At 59.4% G+C, this 18,942-nt stretch overlaps 1 protein-coding gene across 6 annotated transcripts; it reads right to left on the minus strand.

Annotated features, from left to right (window-relative positions):
- Positions 1 to 1,717: 1,717 nt before the first annotated feature.
- On the minus strand, positions 1,718 to 17,427 carry ZNF444 (zinc finger protein 444). 6 transcript variants are annotated; one of them, XM_047834493.1, is made up of 6 exons: positions 17,192 to 17,303; positions 13,071 to 13,131; positions 12,623 to 12,964; positions 4,261 to 4,345; positions 2,504 to 2,801; positions 1,718 to 2,135 (listed from the first exon to the last, which is right to left on the minus strand). In XM_047834493.1, exons 3-6 carry the CDS (start codon positions 12,932 to 12,934, stop codon positions 1,796 to 1,798), a joined length of 1,035 nt encoding a protein of 344 aa, XP_047690449.1. In that variant the 5' UTR covers positions 12,935 to 12,964; positions 13,071 to 13,131; positions 17,192 to 17,303; the 3' UTR covers positions 1,718 to 1,795. The 6 variants fall into 6 exon arrangements, with proteins under 6 accessions (XP_047690449.1, XP_047690450.1, XP_047690447.1 ...); XM_047834494.1 differs by lacking the exons at positions 13,071 to 13,131; positions 17,192 to 17,303 and adding an exon at positions 17,330 to 17,427; XM_047834491.1 differs by lacking the exon at positions 13,071 to 13,131 and having other exon boundaries at positions 17,192 to 17,323.
- Between the last annotated feature and the right edge of the window lie 1,515 nt (positions 17,428 to 18,942).

The raw sequence follows: 18,942 nt of genomic DNA on the forward strand, positions 1-18,942 counted from the left end.
GCACTTGCCTCGTTGGGTGTGGTGGTAAGTGAGACGGTGGATGTCAGCACGTGACACAGGGTGGATGTCAGCACGTGACACAGGACTTGCTGTTCGCACCGGAACCCCGTCCTCAGGCCCCGCCCCCACTCCTCAGCTCCCCCTACCGCCCTGCTGAGGTCCTGCAGCTGCAGACGCTCCTTCTCCAGGCCTCTTTCCTCAGGAGGACAGCGGGCACAGGGACACGGCGCCCTGGCCATGAGGAGGGCACCGTGACAAAGGTGTGTGCGGGCCGCTCACGCTACCAGTGCTCTGTGTCCGCCTTCACTGACCACTGGACTTCCGACTCACAGGCGGGGGCGGAGACCTCGGAGTACACGCTGGACATTCCCAGACGCTGCCAGCCACCCAGACCTGCCTCAGCTGTGGGGACGGTCCTGCCTCACAGGTCTTGGAAGGTGGAGCCAGCCTCTGGCTACAGATGCCCGACAGTCTAGCTGGCCACTTTCCCAGACCCGCTTGCAGCTAGGGCATGGAGTGTGGCCTGGGTCTTGGTGGTCAGATGCACCAGCACCTTCCTAGGGAAGGCACCAGGGTTTGGACCCCAGGACTCTGCACTGAGATGAGGACAAGGGGTGGGGGAGACAGCACCCTGATGAGGCTGCCCAGGGACTGCATTCAACAGTGAGCCGCACCCAGGCCCCTCCTCAACCACCTCTGCGAGGTCCCAGACCCATGGCCCCCGAGCTCATACCCCATCCTCAGCAACAGACTGGATTCCTCTCTTCGCAAACTGGGTTACCCCAGACCTACTGAAAACGGTATTCAGGGGTCCCCATGAATGGGTGGCCTCCCACAATTAACACTCTAGCAATGCCCATTTAAATCTGCTGCTTACAAGCACTCTCAACAATAGCCAAATTATGGAAAGAGCCTAAATGTCCATCAACTGATGAATGGATAAAGAAATTGTGGTTTATATACACAATGGAATATTACATGGCAATGAGAAAAAATGAAATATGGCCTTTTGTAGCAACGTGGATGGAACTGGAGAGTGTGATGCTAAGTGAAATAAGCCATACAGAGAAAGACAGATACCATATGGTCTCACTCTTATGTGGATCCTGAGAAACTTAACAGGAACCCATGGGGGAGGGGAAGGAAAAAAAAAAAAAAGAGGTTAGAAAGGGAGAGAGCCAAAGCATAAGAGACTGTTAAAAACTGAGAACAAACTGAGGGTTGATGGGGGGTGGGAGGGAGGAGAGGGTGGGTGATGGGTATTGAGGAGGGCACCTTTTGGGATGAGCACTGGGTGTTGTATGGAAACCAATTTGTCAATAAATTTCAGAAAAAAAAATAAAAAAAAAAAAATAAAAAAAAAACTCAAAAAAATAATAAGTAAATAAATTTCACTAAACATACAAAAAAAAAAAAAAAATAAAATAAATCTGCTGCTTACAGACGTGAACACGGGAGCCCAGAGCGCGTGAGATCTAAGATCATGCGGCCAGGAAGCCACAGACTGACTGCAGAACCCCAGCCTCCAAGGCTCCTCCAAGGCCAGCCTCCGTAAGAGAGCAGTGCGGCGAGCCACACCCAGGCCCTTCGTGGGCCGGATGGAACCCACCTCCCCCTGGTCTCCAGGCGCAAGGACGAGGAAATGGTGCCCACGGCCTCCTGGCGATGGTGGGGGTCCAGGTCGGGCCTGGCCACAACAGAACCTGGGACTGCGGGGTGCACAACTCAATGACTTTATTACTCTCCATATGCTGAATTGTCTCCGCGGCGCCTCCCAGGAGCAGCCATCTGTCCATCAAACGCCTCCGGCCGCAGAGAGAAGCAAGGCCAAGGAGCCAACTAGCAGAGCCCGACAGTCCTGTGGGAACCACTGGCCCCTTCCCGTCCTCTCCCCCCCTCCCCCAGATGGGGAAGGGTCTCCCTCCTTCGGCCCTCCTCCGGATCCAGGCTCCACTTCTGGGCTCCTGGGCCTCGGGCGTCCTTCCCGCCAGGGCGGGAGGCAGGTGCGGAGGGAAGGGGAGGCGGGGCCTGTGGGCGCACCGAGTAGGGTGCGAGGGCCTGGGAGGGCTTTGAAGCCGTAACACGAAAGTGGGGAGGGGACAGAAAGAGCAAAAGGACAACGTGACAGCCCGGGGCCGGCAGAGGAGCCGGAGCAGGCACCGGAGGGGGGCTGCGGGCCCGGGCAGCACCGAGGGCAGAGGGAGGCGGGCGCTACCCCAGGGGCCAGGCCGGGAACGCGCCCCCGCCCCCGCCCCCCGGGCCCGCCGCCGCCCCCCCCGCGCCGCCCGCCGCCCGGCCGTGGATTCGCTGGTGGCGCAGCACGTGCTCGCGGCGCCCGAAGCCCTTGCCGCACTGCCAGCAGGCGAACGGCCGCGCCCCCGAGTGCGTCTTGCGGTGGCGCACCAGGTGCTCGCGCCAGTAGAACGTCTTGCCGCACTCGCAGCAGGCGTGCGGCTTCTCGCGCGCGGGCAGCGGGCGCAGGGCCGGCCCCGGGCCGCCGGGGTGCGTGCCGCGGTGGCGCCGCAGGTGCTCCTTGCGCCGGAAGGCCTTGCCGCACTCGGGGCAGGCGTGCGGCTTCTCGCCCGAGTGGCTCTGCCGGTGGCGCAGCAGGTGCGCAGGCTTCAGGGCGGCCTTGCCGCACTCGGGGCAGGAGGCGGTGCCCGGGGCCGCCGGCAAGGCGGGCGGGCCGGGCGCAGGTGGGGCCGCCGGGGCCGGCGGAGGGCTGCCGGGCTCCTGCTTGTAGGGGCGTGCGGCCTGGGGGTCCCCCGTCGCCAGCACCTCAGCCCCGGGGACCGCATCTCCTGCCGGGCAGAGGCACAGGGTGAGGGCAGGTGGCTCAGCAGACGGCGGGGGCGGGGAGGGCAGGGGCAGGCCGGGGATGAAGGGCCCCCCGCTGGAGCGGGTGGGGAATGCTTAATGCCTGGAAACCACAGGGCGGGAGAAGGGCTGACTGCAGGCTGCTTATTCACCCCTAGGAGCCCTGTACCCAGCACGGTGCTTGGTACACACCGCAAAGTCATCGCCAAATAAATGCACGGATGCACGGATATGAGGGAGGATGGGTGAATGGATGTGAAATTCGTGGTGTACAGAGGAGGGGCTTGATGGGTGAAGGCAGGTCAGCAGGTGGGTGGGCGGAGGAGGAGGAGATGGGCAGATGAATGAATCCGAAGTCCAGGGTGTAGATGGATGGGTGGGGGGATGGATGGGAGGGGAAGTAGGGAGACAGATGAATGAGTAGGGAGGCAGACTGATGGGTGAACAGTGGGCGAGGAGGGAGTAGACGGCTAGGTTAGTGGGGGGTGGTGGGGGGGATGGGGGGGTTGGTTGAGCGAGTTAGTGGGTGAGTGGGCAGGCTGACTGCTTGCCCGGGGAAGGGGGTGGGCAGCAGGCAGCGTCCAAGTGGGTATCTGGGTGGACAGACAGATGGGTAGGTAAGCAGGTAAGTCAGGTGGACGAATGAACCTCATTTCCTTTCTCCCGGCTTTCAAACTGCTCTGTGGCGTTCCAGGTAGATACGCAACCCGTTTCTATCCGACTTGCCTCACAAGCTTCCAGCTCATGACTCAACTTACAAAAAACAGTTCCAGCACAACTGAAGAGTCTGGTCCTCCTGTCCCACCCTTCCATGCCAACCACCAGGTCCCAAGCCGTGCTGTCCCGGCCTCCCCCCAGCCTGTGGAGTGGGTGCAGAGACACCTACTATCGGGCAGAAGCCCCAATCCCTATCTGGCTCTGGCCCTGACTTGTTGTGTGGCTTCAGGCAAGCTGCTTGAGTTCTCCTGGCCTCGGGTTGCTGCTGTTAGATCTAGGCTTCCGGAGAGCCGAGTGTACCAGCTGGGCAGCCAAAGGTGACGTGGGCTTGGTGCACGGCAGTGTATTTAAAAATACAAAAAATGTTTAAAAATCAGGCAACATCCTAGAAATCTACACTTCTGTCTTCTCTTGAGGAAAAACCGTAGACGTACTGTGCCCACGTTCCCATGTGGCAACGCAGGCTGCAGGAGACTGGCAGGACAGTGCCTATCACTCGCCAACAGCTGGTGCGTGTCACCGAGCACCTGCTATCCTGACCCCCCCCACTCACTGTGCCCTCAATGGGGGCGTGTCTGACCCATCTCCAGCCCTGGTGCCCAGCTCAGGGCCTGGCACACGGCAGGGACACCACGAATGTTCACTGAACGAATGAATGGCAGGCAGGAGGAGAACACCTTCAGGGTAAGAGGGGAGCACAGTGTGAAAGGGGGGTAAGCTACTCACCTAAAGGCATCATCACACCATCTTCCTTTCCGACAGCCACCCCAGAGCCTTCCGTCACATCCTGAGGTGCCCTCATTGCTGGTCCCTGAAACGAGAGATACGACACTCAGAACTGAGAGACCACAGCGATAGCCTCTACTTTTCTCCCCTGCGACCCCTGCTACATTCAGACAGTCATCAGGTCCTATCACAAGCTCCGGGGGAAGCCGGCCACCAGGCCTCCTGCTGGCCACCATGTGAGGGACCCATCTGGGGAGTGGACCCTCCAGCCTCAGCCACAACCTGAGACACTTGTGCCAGATGTGCCCCAAATTCCTGACCCGTGGAAACTGTGGACAACAAATGTTTGTTGTCACAAGCTGCCCAGTTTGGGGTGACTTGTATGTAGCAACAGACAACTGATGCACCTTCTCTAAATCCTGCCTTAGCTTTTTACTGCCCTTTGGGTAAAATGCAAACTCCTTGACAAAATACACAACAGAAACACATAAGCTACCTTTAACTCAAGAAAAAAATAAAGTTTTTTCTTCCATCAGGAATGGATTTTTTTCTCAGCACAAGTGGTGGACCGCTTCTGAGCACGATGGTACCAGCCAGGAACACCAAGGTTACTGAAAATGTTTCAGACTAATTTAGGTTCCTTTACGCTATTGTCAATGTTTCTCAAGCCCTTGCCCCCCAAGGAACAGATCAGAATCCTGGTGCTGATGCAGTTGACTACTGAGTTCCACACATCCAACCCTACCTCTCACATTGTACTTCTTTCAAGTGTAACGTTTAGGATGGAAGTCAGCAATGCCTAAAATCTTTTTTTTTTTAAGTTTATTTTCAGAGAGAAACACAGAGAGTGAGAGAGCAAGAGGGGGAGGGGGAGAAAGAGAGAGGGAGAGAAAGAACTCCAAGCAGGCACCAGTGTCAACACGGAGCCTGACGTGGGGCTCAAACACACCAACCGTGAGATCACGACCTGAGCCAAAACCAAGAGCCGGCTGCTTCACTGACTGAGACACCCAGGTGCCCTAGTAATGCCTAAAATTCTCTCACCTAGCAAGGAGAGTCTTCAGGAAGCTTCCGAAGCCTTTCTCAAACGTGCGGAATCTGTGACGCCTACGTTGCCTGGTGGTGGCAGGATGAGTACTTTGCGTGGTCGCCTTTCTGCTCCGGCAGACTGAACTGGTTCCCGGCCACTGGTGCAGCTCAGGGTGTCATGGTGCTGCACGTGCCACCCCGCTGCTTGCTGCTACTGTGGCGCACGAGGCCCACGCGCCCGGCCCGGCTCTCGCCAGGGTCCTGCCTGGAGCCCCACAGTAGAACGCTTACGGCGCCCCGAGTGTGCCAGGCTCTCTCAAACCTCTACTCTTCGTTCTGTTCTCTGCCTGGAACCCACTCTTCGTCCCCTTTCCCCTATCTACCTTCTACATGTCCTTCAGGACCTGGCGGAGCCCACATCCCTGCCATTACACGCAGGCTTAGGACCCTGTGTGACTTGGGAACAGGCCCTACCCTGGTCCCCAGTACACTGCACTTCACAACAGCTTTACTCAGAACAGACGTACAATAAATGCACACATTTAAAGCATACGATCAATTAAATTTCAACACGTATACACGCGTGAAGCCACCATCACAATCGGAATGGCGGACACATCTAGCAGCCCCTGAAAGTCTCCTTGTGCACGTCTGTGATCCCTCCGCCTCCTCCCCATTACGCCTCCGCACCTGCTGGTGCGTTTCTCACCGCTACCGGGCGGTTTTCACGTTCTAGAACTTGACACAGAACCACACGATAATTAGGTACTTTTCTGGGGTGGGGGGGGTGGACGGTTCCTGAAATATAATTATTTTGAGATTGGGGATACTGGCCCACAGTTTTCTTATCTTGTAAGCTCTTTGGTTTTGCATGTCAAGGTAATGCTTGCCCCATAGAAGGAGCTGGGAAAGTGTTAGGAACGTTCTGGATGCCGCATTAATGGAATCTTGCAACACACGGTCTCTTTCGACCGACTTCTTCCCTTTCCCACATTGTGTGTGTGACGGTCGCCCCAGCCGCGTGGCTGCTTCCACTGCACGTGGCTGAGTATCGCTCCATTGTGAAGCTGGACCACGTGTGTTTATCTGTTCGGTGGGTCCCCACAGGGGTCGTTTCCGCTTTCTGGCTGTCACAGATGCCGCTGTCCTGCCATCGTTGACCTCACAGAAGGGACGAGTTCCATGTGGACGACTCCCAGGAGGGGCACTGGTGGCTCACAGGGCAGCCCCGTGTCTAACCATCATGGGAACCGCAGACACCGCACAGTCCCACCACCACAGGAGAGGGCCCGGGCCCCTCGGCAGACGCCAAGTGAGTGAACAACGGACGTATCAAAGGGCAAAACCGTCTGCCTTCGCTCTGATGAAGGAGGGTTTCCTAAAAGGGGATGTCCTGACATAAGGGGGAACCGAAGCGTGGGGTCAGGGTTTGACCCGTGACCAACTAGGTCCCTAGGTGCCTCCAGCCACACACCCACTTGTGGGACCCCGAGCAAGTTCCTGCCCCTCCAGGGTCGGTGCACAGGGGCTGAGGTGCACTCGATCTCCCCGAGTCCGAGGGCACAATCTGGGGTACCACCTGCTCCCTGGCCCCCAGCGGGGCTCCTGCAACCCGCAGGTGCTCGCCCTCACTGGCCTCCACTGCGGCCAGGTCAGCACGCCGTGAGCAGAGCCCAGGACGCTGCACTGCCAGCAGGCTCTCCTGGCAGTTCTGGGGCCCGCACAGGCTGAACGCCCTTGCTTCCTCTGGAGGACCCTACGGATGTCCTGCGGCTCTGGTTTGGGCTCCCGGACAGCGGACGCTAGACCGTGCGGAGACCAAGCACCGTCCACAAGAAGATACCCAGGCAGACTGGCGGTGGGGATAAGGCTGACGCCCTGGGCCAGGCGTCGGGGGCTCAGTATCCGCTGTACAGCAGGGGTCAGAGCAGAATCTAGAGCGAGGGCCTGCGGGTTCTTTTCCTCCCGCTGCCCCCTAACTGGCCATGTGGCCTCAGGCAGGTTGGCCTCTGTGGGACTCTGTGGGACTCACACCTTCGTCTGTGACAGAGGATACTGAGGCCCCAGGGCCGCATGCAGAGACAGGGAGGCCGTGCTGACAATGGGATTTACGGGGACTTGTAGCCTCCAGAGAGGTGGAGATGAGGGGGAGCCATGAGGTGGTCAGCTGTGTCTATACGGCTGACCCCCAATAAAAACCGTGGATGGCAGTCTGGGGAGCCTCCCTGGTTGGCACGAGCAGGCGTCGTCCACACGGCGCCCCTGGGCGAGGAGCTTCACGGGCCCTGCCCGCGGGCCTCTCGCCTTTGCTAACTGGACTCCACGTCCTTCACTGAAATGCATCTGAAGTCCTGAGTCCTTCTCAGGAATTACGGAACCCAGGCTGGTCCTGGGGATCCCCAGACTTGCAGGTGGTGTCACAGCGAGGGCATCCTTGGGGGAACCCCTGAGGGCTGTGCACTGAGCCGCCTGGCAGTCAGGACCCCGGGGTGCACGTCCACACTTCCCATCCTGGTGCTCGTCTGTGTACTTACTTGAGCTCTACCGGGCAAGGGGCAGGGGGCGAGGGCCACGGGCCCTGCAGGCCACAGCAAGAAGGCGGGACGTCCGTCTCGCACGGGTCTGGGGTCTGGCCCAAGTCCTGCTAAGCACTCAGATGCGTCACCTCGGTGAGCCCCGCCAGCCACCCTGAGCCACGGCCACGACGCCCCCTCACCTTCCTGCCAGCCCCACAGGTCCATCCGCCGACCTTGGCTTTCACGCCTGACAGTGGACCTGTGCTCTCTTCTCTGAAGCCTCAGGACTCCCCTGAGTGCTGACCTCTGAGGCACAGACTGGCGGGTGTTTCCTGTTGTGCTGATCACAGCTGGGCCTCCCCGCTCCTGCCCGCCCACCAGCTTTCCTCCGGGCTTCCCGGGCTGGCGGATGCCCAGCCCCTTGGCTACGGTGTGCCTGGACCGGACTCGGGTGACTGACAGCAGGCAAGTCGGTTCAGCCCCATCCACCTCCCCATCACCTGCAGAACAGACCAGGCTCTCCCTCAACAGAGGTGACAGGAGACCTCACACCGCTGCCCACGTCAAATCTTCTCTCCCAGGACAGACGAGGGAGGCCGGGGAGGCTACTCATCCACTTGCTGGCAAGCACTTTTTGGAGCACCTACTATGCACCAGGCACTACTGAAAGCAGGGAAGCACTGGTGAACGAGACAAAGGCCCCTGCGCCCTAGAGTCTACGTTCTGGCCATTAGACAAACCATAAAGAAGTAACGAGTTCCACAAGGCTGGCTTAGCCAGGTAGGGATTTCTTTCAGCCCCCTGGAATGGGGGGGGGGGGGGGGGGAAGTCCTTAGAAGCGTGGAGTCTCGTACGCGGTTGCGGGGACGCCAAGTGAGAAGCCACTCAGGAAGCATTTTGGCAACTTGTTCTAAAATTACACACACTTGGGGCACATGCACCCCGATGTTTACAGAGCAGTATCAACAAAAGCCAAATTATAGAAGGAGCCCAAATGTCCATCGGCGGATGAATGGGTAAAGAGGATGTGGTGTATGTACGCAATGGGATACTACTCGGAGATGGAAAAGAATGAAATCTTGCCATTTGCAACTATGTGGATGGAACTAGAGAGTATTATGCTAAGTGAAATAAGTCACAGAAAGACATATGGTATCACTCACATGTGTAATTTAAGAAACAAAAAAACAGAACATATGGGAAGGGAAGGAAAATAAAATAAAAACAGAAACAGACCATAAAAGACTCTGAAATATAGAGAACAAGCTAGGGGTTGCTAGAGGGGAGGTGGGTGGGGGATGGGCTAAATGAGTGACGGGCACACAGGGCCCCAGGGTGACGGGGACGTGAGGGCAGCACTTGGGGCCCTGGGGTGACTGCACAGCTCTGTGTCCTGTGGCTGTGGTTACGATTAGCCACCACGTGTTAACAGCAGAAAGAACCATATGCCCCCTGGAAATGTTAGAAACACACAGCCAAGGGGCGCCTGGGTGGCTCAGTCGGTTAGGCCTCCGACTTCAGCTCAGGTCATGATCTCGCGGTCCGTGGGTTCGAGCCCCGCGTCGGGCTCTGTGCTGACAGCTCAGAACCTGGAGCCTGTTTCGGATTCTGTGTCTCCCTCTCTCTCTGACCCTCCCCCATTCATGCTCTGTCTCTCTCTGTCTCAAGAATAAATAAACGTTAAAAAAAAAAAAAAAGAAACACACAGCCAAAGCCACAGCTCCTCGCACTGTCACAACGGATTCAGCACGTGAGCGTGAGACCCTCCAAGAGTGTTTCTTGAAGCTTCCACGTGCTCTAATGAGCGGCCAGGTCTGGAGACACAGCAGGACCCCCGAGCACACACAACTCGTCCTGGCAGGCTCCGCCAAGGATGGGCACCCACAGACCAGAGCAGCCCTAGTCCTGGGGGCGTTTCCCAGATGCCAGCTCTCCCTGCACCTCCCACAGCGTCACCGCAATGGCCTAACACCCTAGCGATAACCACTGTCCACAACTTTCAACTAAATGGTCGTGAGTCACACCGGAAGCGGGGCAAGGGCATCACAGGGACACTGTGGACAATTCAGCGCGATCACGTAAAATGGCGCCACCCCAGAGCCCTGAGCCCTGGACGGCTCTGAGCCCAAGTCCTGCTCTCCTACCAGAACGGGAGAGAACACACAGAAGGGGCGGTGAAGACACCTGGGCACACGGGGAGGCCTCCTCCAAGCGGAGGGTCATCGGGAACCACGACTCCACAAGAATCGAGGACCCCCCACTTCCTTGTGCACACACCTGCCTCTGGCCAGGCACAGCAGTGCCCCTGACGACGTCCACACCCTGATCCTAATCCCAGAGCTCGTGACTCTGTGACTTCGCGTGTCAAAAGGGCTGGGACACTGAGGATGTGACTGACTTAAGGATCCTGATGTGTGGGGACAATCCCAGATCATCCCGAAGGGCCCCATGTCATCATGGGAGTGTTCTGTGTGAAAGAGGGATAGCTGAGGGTCAGGAGGGGATGTGACCTTGGAAGCAAAGGTCAAGTGAGGCACTCTGCAGACGGAGGAAGGGGAAGAAGGCCACGAGCCACAGCACGTGGGCGTCCCGGAAGCTGGGAGAGGCAGGAGACGGATGCCTTCCTGGGGCCTCCTTCTGGGGGCGGACCCCCCCCCCCCCCCCGCCCCGGACTCCCCCGGGACCTCCTTCTGGGGCTTCTGGGGATGGATTCCACCCCACTCCCCTGCCTGCTTCTGGGGGCGGATCCCCCCTCCCCCTGGGGCTCCTTTTGGGGACAGATCCCCACCCCTGGGCCTCCTTCTGGGGACAGATGCCCCCCAGCCTCCTTATGGGGACGGATCCCCACCCCCCTGCCCTGGAGCCTCCTTCTGGGGACAGATCCCCCCTCCCCTTCTTTCTGGGAATGGATCCCCCCCACCCGCCGGAGCCTCCTTCTGGGGGCGGATCCCTTCCCCCCACCCACCCAGCCTCCTTCTGGGGACAGATCCCCCCCACCCTGGAGCCTCCTTCTGGGGATGGATTCCCCCCTGGAGCCTCCTTCTTGAAGGAGCACAGCCCACACCCTGGTTTCAGCCAGTGAGACCCGAGTCAGACCGCTGACCTCCAGAACCCTGAGTGGGTAAGTCTGCATCGTCTTTAAGGCACGGGGTCTGCAGGAATTTGTTATGGAGGCAGCAAGAAGAAACACACAAGCAACCCTGGGACACAATGACCCAGAGAAGCCGCCTGAGGGGAGGAAACGGAGGGGTGAGGCTCGTCCCAGGGAAGGGTGGAGAGGGTATCAGAGATGCAGGAAGACACAAAGGACCACAACTGCGTCCCTGGCACCCGACAGTGCCCCACAGACGCTCGCAACGACATCCTGCCATCTTTCCAACTCCTCATTCCCCCTGTCCACCGGCCTCTGACCCGCCAGCCTCTGTGCCAGCCTGGGCTGGGCTCCGGCTGCTCCCTCATCTTGGCTGCTCTCCTCCTGGTCTCTGCACGGTGGGTCGCTGGCACCACGCGGCCACATGTGGCTGCTGAGCACCCGGAAAGGTGCCAAGTGCCACGTGCCCAGAGGGTCACAACCTGGCTATGCTAAGCTCAACCAAGTCACCTATCAGGATTAAACCGACTGGTTTCTCTTCAGCCCTCCCGAAGAGCTCCTAGAAGGCTCCCTTTGGCCCTCCTGATGTGCTACTAAAAGGCTCAGGATCCCAGAACTGGCCTGAGTCCTACTTCTAACTGGACAGCGCTGCTCTGAACCAGGGACTGGCAGGCTTTTCCTGCAGTGGCCGGAGTAGAGGATCTTGGCTGGGCTGGCCCCCCGGCCTGTGTCCCCACTGCCTCACCTTGCCCTTGTGGTGAAGGCGGCCACCGGCAATGCACAGGACAGGCAAGGCTGTGCATCCAGAGAGGTCCAGGATGGGTGGGGGCAGGGCTGGCCCACTGGCCAGTTGGGCGACCCCTGCATTTACTAAAGAGTGCAGCCTCCCCCAAAGGGATGGCTGACCTTTGCCCTCAACCACCACGGGGAGGTGACCTCCAAGCCCCTGGGGCATCCTACCTGCCTGGGGGCCTGGGGCCACACCAGCTGGGTCCAACAATACGAGGTACAACGGTGACTTTCAGACGCTGCACCTGCTCCCTGCAGGGGGGCTGGAGAGCGAGGTGGGTCGTGCCTGTAGCCCCAGTAAGCACTCGGGGCACCACCACGGCTCAGGGAGCCACCCCTCACTCCAGCCGGCCAGACTGCACACACGTGGTCATATAATGTTGCGGGGAGGAGTCAGCCGCCCTCATGCCATGTGAGGGGGAGGTCGGAGGCTCCTTGTGGGTGGGGCTCCTCCAGACCCCACCCCTGCATCTCTCAGCACCTGGACCCACCCTTGCATCCTCCCACTGCCCGGACCCCGCCCTTGTGCCTCCTGCCTCTGCTGAAGCTGCATCCTCGTCCTCCTGCCAACAACGTGAGCAGCATCACCAGCACGGTAAACAAGACGGCTTTCACGGAGTCCTCCTCCTGACTCGCTCCACATAGGTCTCTGGGAGACCCCAAAGCTGCACGAGGGTCCACCGGCAGGGTGGTCTCAGGGACCACCTGCACTGCTCTCCATGCCGGACTCTCTCCGCCCCACGACCGGCCGCCTGGGGCTTGCCTGGTGTGCTTGCTGACGCATGAAGCGTCACTCCTACCCGCTAAGACCAGCCTCCTTCTGTAGGTCTGCAGGGGCGAGGCGGGAGGGAGGCCAGTCTCTAAAGCGAGCCGGTGCGCGGAGGTGGCGGCCGAGGGGCGCGCGTGCGAGCAGCCCTCCCCCCCCTCCGCGGCTCACCCAGAGCTCCTCCAGCAGGGCCACGGCGTCCTCCCCGCTCTGGGGCCGGCGGCTGCACACCCAGGCCTGGATGTCCGCGGGCAGGGCGCTCAGGAACTGCTCCAGCACCAGCAGCTCCAGCATCTGCTCCTTGGTGTGCACCTCGGGCCGCAGCCAGTCCCGGCACAGCGCTCGGAGCAGGCCCAGCGCCTCGCGGGGGCCCGGCGCGTCTCCCAGGTGGAAGTGGCGGAAGCGGTGCCACGGTGAGTCCAGGGCCAGGCCCTCAGCAGCCTGGCCTTCCTGCTTCACGGGCTGGGGACACGGGCCCTCCATGGGGTCGTGAGCCCCGCAGGGACAGCGGGCCTGTGGGGAGGGAAGTGAGCACGGTGAGAGCTGGGCCCGCGATGCTAGAAACAGCCGCCTCCTCCCACCGTCGCCGTGAGGGGGGCACCCCCAGGAGCCCAGTGACCTGCAGTGAGGGGCGGCGTCTCTCTGTGCCTCAGTCTCCCCTATCTTGCTCGGCGGAGGGCCTGCGGGGGAAGGTGCCTGGGGTTTGTGGCGCCCAGTGCCCTGCACACAGCAGGTGCCCAAGGAATGGACATTCGGATCCCGGTCCTGGGGAGGTCACCTCCCTGCGGGGTGACCGTGGACAATGCGGTCTCTTCCTCCCAGTTCAAGTGAGCAGAGCAGGGCACCATCGTGAGCACCACCATCGTCATAACCGCTCGCCCGCATGACGCACAAACCCTACCATCCCCAGCGTCCCCAACGGCAGCTGCTTCGGGACGCCTACTGCAAAGCCACCCCCAAATCGTCACGCTGAAGCTCTAACCCCAGCACAACATCCGGATGTGGGATGTGGGGAGGTGACGAGGAGGCCACCAATGCCGGCTGCAGCTGGTGGAAGGTGCGAGCTTCGTTAGAGGATGGGTCAGTCGTGGGGGGGGTCTAATGTGTGCGGTGACTGTGCCTCCTGCTAGAAGCCATGAGAGCCGCGATCCCCAGAGTTCTCGTCACAAGAAACAAGTCAGCCAACGAGAGGTGACGGACGTCAGCAGAACCGACTGTGGCGACTGCATCGCAACGTCTACACACGTCATCGCATCACCACCTTGTGCGTCAATCACACCTCAATACAACTGGGGAAAGACAGGAAGTCACGAGGATGAGGTCCACATCCAACAGGATCGGTGGCCTTGGCGGAAGAGAAATCCCCACCACCTGCCCTGTGAGAACAAAACCAGCCTGCCGTCCACAGTCAGGAAGCGGGTCCTCCCCAGACACCCAATCTGCCAGCACCTGACCTTGGCCTCTGGCCCCAGAACCAAGACAGACAGATGTCTGCTGTTAAAGCCCCCAGCCAGTGATGGAGTGGAGGAATACATGGATGGGCCCCCAAGCACGTCCACGAATTGGGAAACGTGGCAGACTGCAGGAGTTCACCCATGTCCATCGTCCCCTTCTCCTCTGTGTGATCCCCCACCCCCGAGGAAGCCAGGTGCCCCTACTTCCACTTTCCCCTTCCTGAGGGAGGGAACCCAGACGTGACCCCGGGGAAACAGCTGGAAATGTCTGGAGATTTTTCACTGTTGGATGGGGGAGGGGAACAGTGCCTCTGGCGTCCAGCAGGCAGAGGCCAGGGATGCTGCTAGCTGTCCTACAGCATACACGAGAGCCCCATGGCACAGAATGGTCCAGTGCCAAGGCCGAGAGACCCCGGCTTGGGAGAGAGGTCCTCGCTGGGTCCGGGGACCCCTGGGTCTTGGCAGGTCAGAAGGATTTCATCACAAGAGATACTGCCTGTTTTACTCCCGTTCTCTGGGTGTGCCAGAGAGGTCTTCAGAGGCTGCATGGACACGGGCTGTGAGCGGCTGAGCTGAGGTAGTCCCCTGGATAGCCTGAGTGCAAAGCCCTGGCGCTTAACCACTACACCACCGACCACAGGCATCATCTCATTGCTGGGTCGGCTGTCACAGCTCCCGCAGCATCTCCCTGCTCCTGAGAGTGTCGCTCCAGTTGCAAATCACCACAACACTCAGGAAGGGGTTTTTTCTTAATAGAAATCACGTTGTGACACTTCCCTGCTCCAAACCTTCTGACTGCTTCCTCGCCTACTTTTCTGATTTCTTCCTTCTATCCCTGGCTCTCTATACTCAGCCACACTGCCTCCCCGATTATCTTCTTGGACCTAAGGCAAGTCCTATCCCAGGGCCTTTGTACCTGCTATCTTCTCCTTCCTAACCCTTGCTCAGCCGGCTCCTTCTCATATTTGAGGCCTCCATGTGATTCCCCCCCCCCCCATTGGAGAGTCTCCTCAAATCATCCGATTTGCACAGCATCCACACCCCATTCCCTGCAGTTACCTTTCCCTTTAGTAATTCCCTTTTAGCGTTTAACAAGATGGGCTGTCGTGTTTGTATGCTGTTTTCCCTCACAAGAATTCAAGCTTCATTGAGAGCAAGAGACCCCAGGAGAGCCCAGCATGCTGGCTGGCACTCAAAGGACACGTACAGGATGATCTTTCCTCTGAAAGGAGTATTATGGCCCCCGTTTCACAAGTGGAGAGAGTGAAGTTACTCAGCTAGTAAGGGGCAGAGCTTAGGCTCTGCAGGACCACCTCCTGCCTACCCGTCCCTCCATCTAAGCACTGACTGGGCCTGGGAGAGGCAGGGTAGGGTTTCCAGAACACCTGGGCCAGAGCTGAGTCTCGAAGGATGCACAGAAGCCTTCTGTACTGTGACAAACACCCTCCCCCCCAGCCCCGAAGGGAGTGGAATCTGACCTGAGGGAGCCAGGCCCCAGCACCAAGTGGCAGGGCCCTGTAGTCATGGGTCATGGGTAGCCACGTTCCCACAGCTGTCCACACTGAGTTTCTCACAGCAGGGCCAGCGGGACCCTTCTCTGGGTCCCGGGGTCACCACCCTGAGAAAGCACATACTAAGTGCTAAGCAAGTTCATGCCACCCTGTAAACCAATTATTATCACCCACTGAGGGTCCAGGGCCTCCTGCTACTGCTACAAAAGCATCTGTGACACTGTTGTCTGTGTCCAAGGAGTATCATCCTGCCCGACCAGGCACCCTGGAGGCCTTGGGAGACAGCCACTGAGTGCTGCCCCCACCCCACACTGCCCCCACCCCACCGTCCCAACAGCCCTGTGAGCTGGGTACCATGGTGAGCAGGAGAAATGAACACTTAGAGGCAGGATTCAAACCTGGAACTGTTCTGACTCCAGAGTCCCAGCACCTCTGCACAGCACGTTTGGCTAGCTGAATGCTGAAAAGATGGGCTCTGGACCTTGGCTGCGTGCCCCACTGTGTGACCTTGGACACGTGGCCTTCACTTCTGCACCTGGGACACAGGACTCGTGTAACAGCTTCTTCCCCACAGGGGTTGCTGGGAACCTGAACTAGAAGCGGCCCAGCTCCTAGTACACTTGAGGGTTTCCAGACCTCAGCACCAGTCATATCCGGGGCCAGATAATTCCACGTTGTGGCAGCTGCCCCATGCAACATAACGTGTTTATCTACATCCCTGGCCTCTTCCCCCAGATGCCAGTGGCTATCTCCCCAGCTGCGACAACCAGAAATGTTTCCAGATATTGCCACATGTCCCTGGGAGGCAAACTCGACCCCAGTGGAGAGCCACGGGTCCAATGGACAAATATTTACTCAGAGCACAAGGGCCCTGCAGCAAATCCCAGTTCGGCCACCTACCAGCCATCTGTCCTTGGACGAGATACAACAGCACCTTTTACACGGACTCTCCACAGCCTGGGCTGTACAATGGGGAGAAAAATCAAACCAATCCCAGACCGCAGGAGGAATTCAAGATACAAGGACAACAAAGACGCTGAGAATAGCATTAGGCGCTATGCAAGTCCTCAACTGGAGTCAGAGCTGAAATTCCTGCTACTTTGTGGAGTGCTAGGGGGCACCGCTATTAACCAAACACGCATTAAAATCCAACTCTAAACGGGAACAGGAAACGCAAGAGGGCGACTGGAGGGGGGCGAGAAGGGGCAGTTTCAGGTGGCAACAGCAGCAAACGCAGCCTCGAGGCATCTTGCACCCACTAACCAACTTCCTCCCCTGAGCACAGCCACAGAGGTGGGCGCTCCAGTCCACAGGGAGCGCAGCGAGGGGACCCACCTTGTCCCGGGGACTCCCAGAACTCCTGGGCGCGCGCGCGCGCTCGAGGTCGAGGCAAAATGAACCACCTGCACCCCTCCAGAGGGGCGGGCCCCCGAGCCCCCGGCCCCACCCCTGGGGGGACCCTCCCCCTTCCCGGCCCCTCCCCCCTCCCTCGGCGGCTCACTTGCCTCTGCGTTCCCCACCTCCAGGGGCCACAGCCCCCTCCCACTTCCCGGCCCTCCCCCAGCCCCTCCCCCCCGTGCCCTCTCCCATCCCCCTCGCCCACCTCCCGCTTTACTCGGTCCCCGTCTTCTCCCCTCGCCCCCCCCGCTCCCCATCCCTCCCTCCTCTGGCCTCCAGCCCCCCTCTCCCCAAAGCGCGTCCAACCACCCCTCCCAGCCCCCCTTCCCCCCTCGCTCACCTCACTCTCCCAGACGAGGCCCCCCAAGCCCCCTCACCTCTTCGCACATGCGCACAAAGCTCACGGGGACTCCATGCCCCGGCAGGCTTTGCGCCAACTCATCCGTCCTCCCTCCCCCAACTCTCCGAGACCGGGTAGTCCGTTCCACGCCACACCACCGCCTTACAGGCCTCACCCAGAACTACACTTCCCAGGAAGCATCGCGGCAAGGGACGCGTCCCGTTGGCCCCTCGCCGTGGCGTCCCTCGCACGCCTGTCTCCGAATGGCTCTAACGGCACCAGAACTACACTTCCCAAGGTGCATTGAGCACCGCCAGCGGCCTATCAGCCCTCGCAAACAAGGCCTCTCAGCGCGCCGGGCTTTGGACTACATTTCCCAGAATGTATATAGGGCCTCCCATTGGCTCGCGCGCGAGCCCGTGCTTGCGAAGACGTGCCGACGGGGGAGGCGGTGGGAGGGAAAGGGAGGAGCGTTGGCTGCGCTGTCCTGAGTGGGGGGAGGTTTTGTGCTGGGAGCTCGGGAGTGAAATCCTCTGGCGATCTGGGCGATAAGAGAGGAGGGGCCCCGCCAGAGTTCTGCGCCTGTCTGGCCTGCGGGTTGTCTCCTTAACAATGGGTCGCGTTTCCTCCCCTATAGTACCCGGCGGCGCTGACCAGGTTGGAGGTAGACGTGCTTGGCCCGGGGGCGCCCTGGGCCCTCTGGTTCGGCTCCTCTGGCGCAAGCCTCAGTGCTTCAGACTTCAGTGTCCTCTCCTGCGTGAGTCGGGAGAGGAGGCTTCCTGCCACACGTCCATGGCGTGCCCCCATCGGATAGGGCAACTGCCTCAGTTTCCCCATCTCGGAACCGGAAGAAAAAGTGGTTCTTGGAGCGGGAGGAAATCTTAAGAGATGGGTCGAAGCTTCGTATCCAGACGGATCCAGGCCTGGGCACGCTCAACACGAGCCTCGGGGGCCCAGGGGCCAGAGCCAGACGCCATCCCCTACCTCGAACAGTAACTTTCCCCCCGGGTTTCACAAGTGGTCAGTGGCTGGATCAGAACTTGTTGCCCAAGACCGGTGAAAACCATCGCCCTCTTTGTGGCCCACCCTCCCCCGGCCCAGCCCTCTGCCCTCTCTTCACTCTTGCTTCTTGTGTTCCAGCCACACGGGCCTGCTTCTGCCCCTAGGAACTCGCTGATCCCACTCTCATCTGATTGCGCAGTTGACATCCCCCATCCGGCAGGGTGGGGGAGGGGCGGCAGAAGTTTTTGCACCCCCGCCTCGCAAGGACACACATCTTCCCTCCGTCTTACAGACTCACCGTCTTACAGAATGAATCCTTTGTCCACCCAAATGTCCAGGCCAGACATGGAAGGGTCGCCTTTGGCCCTGCCTTCAAGGTGGTCACAGTTGTCCATTTCTCTCCTTCCACAGCTGTCACCTGGCCTCCTCCCACCGTTGCACCCCACCCAGTCCCTTCACACGGCAGCCAGAGCGATCATTTTTGTGTGTAAGAAAACACATAAAATTTGCCATTTTAACCACGTTCAAGTGCACATTTCGGTGGCATTGAGTACATTCACATTGTTGTGCAACTATCATTACCATCCATCTCCAGGACTCTCTTCCTCTTGCAAAACTGAAAGTGTGTCCAGTAAACAACTCCCCATTCTCCCTATCCACCCCCCCCCCACCAGCCCCTGGTGCCCCATAGGAGTGGAATCATACAGTATTGGTGTCCTTGTGACTGACTTATTTCATGTAACATAACGTCCTCAGGGTTCATCCATGGTGTGGCATCTGCCAGAA

This window comes from Prionailurus viverrinus, chromosome E2 (genome assembly GCF_022837055.1).
Source record: "Prionailurus viverrinus isolate Anna chromosome E2, UM_Priviv_1.0, whole genome shotgun sequence".
Taxonomy (NCBI): Eukaryota; Metazoa; Chordata; class Mammalia; order Carnivora; family Felidae; genus Prionailurus; species Prionailurus viverrinus.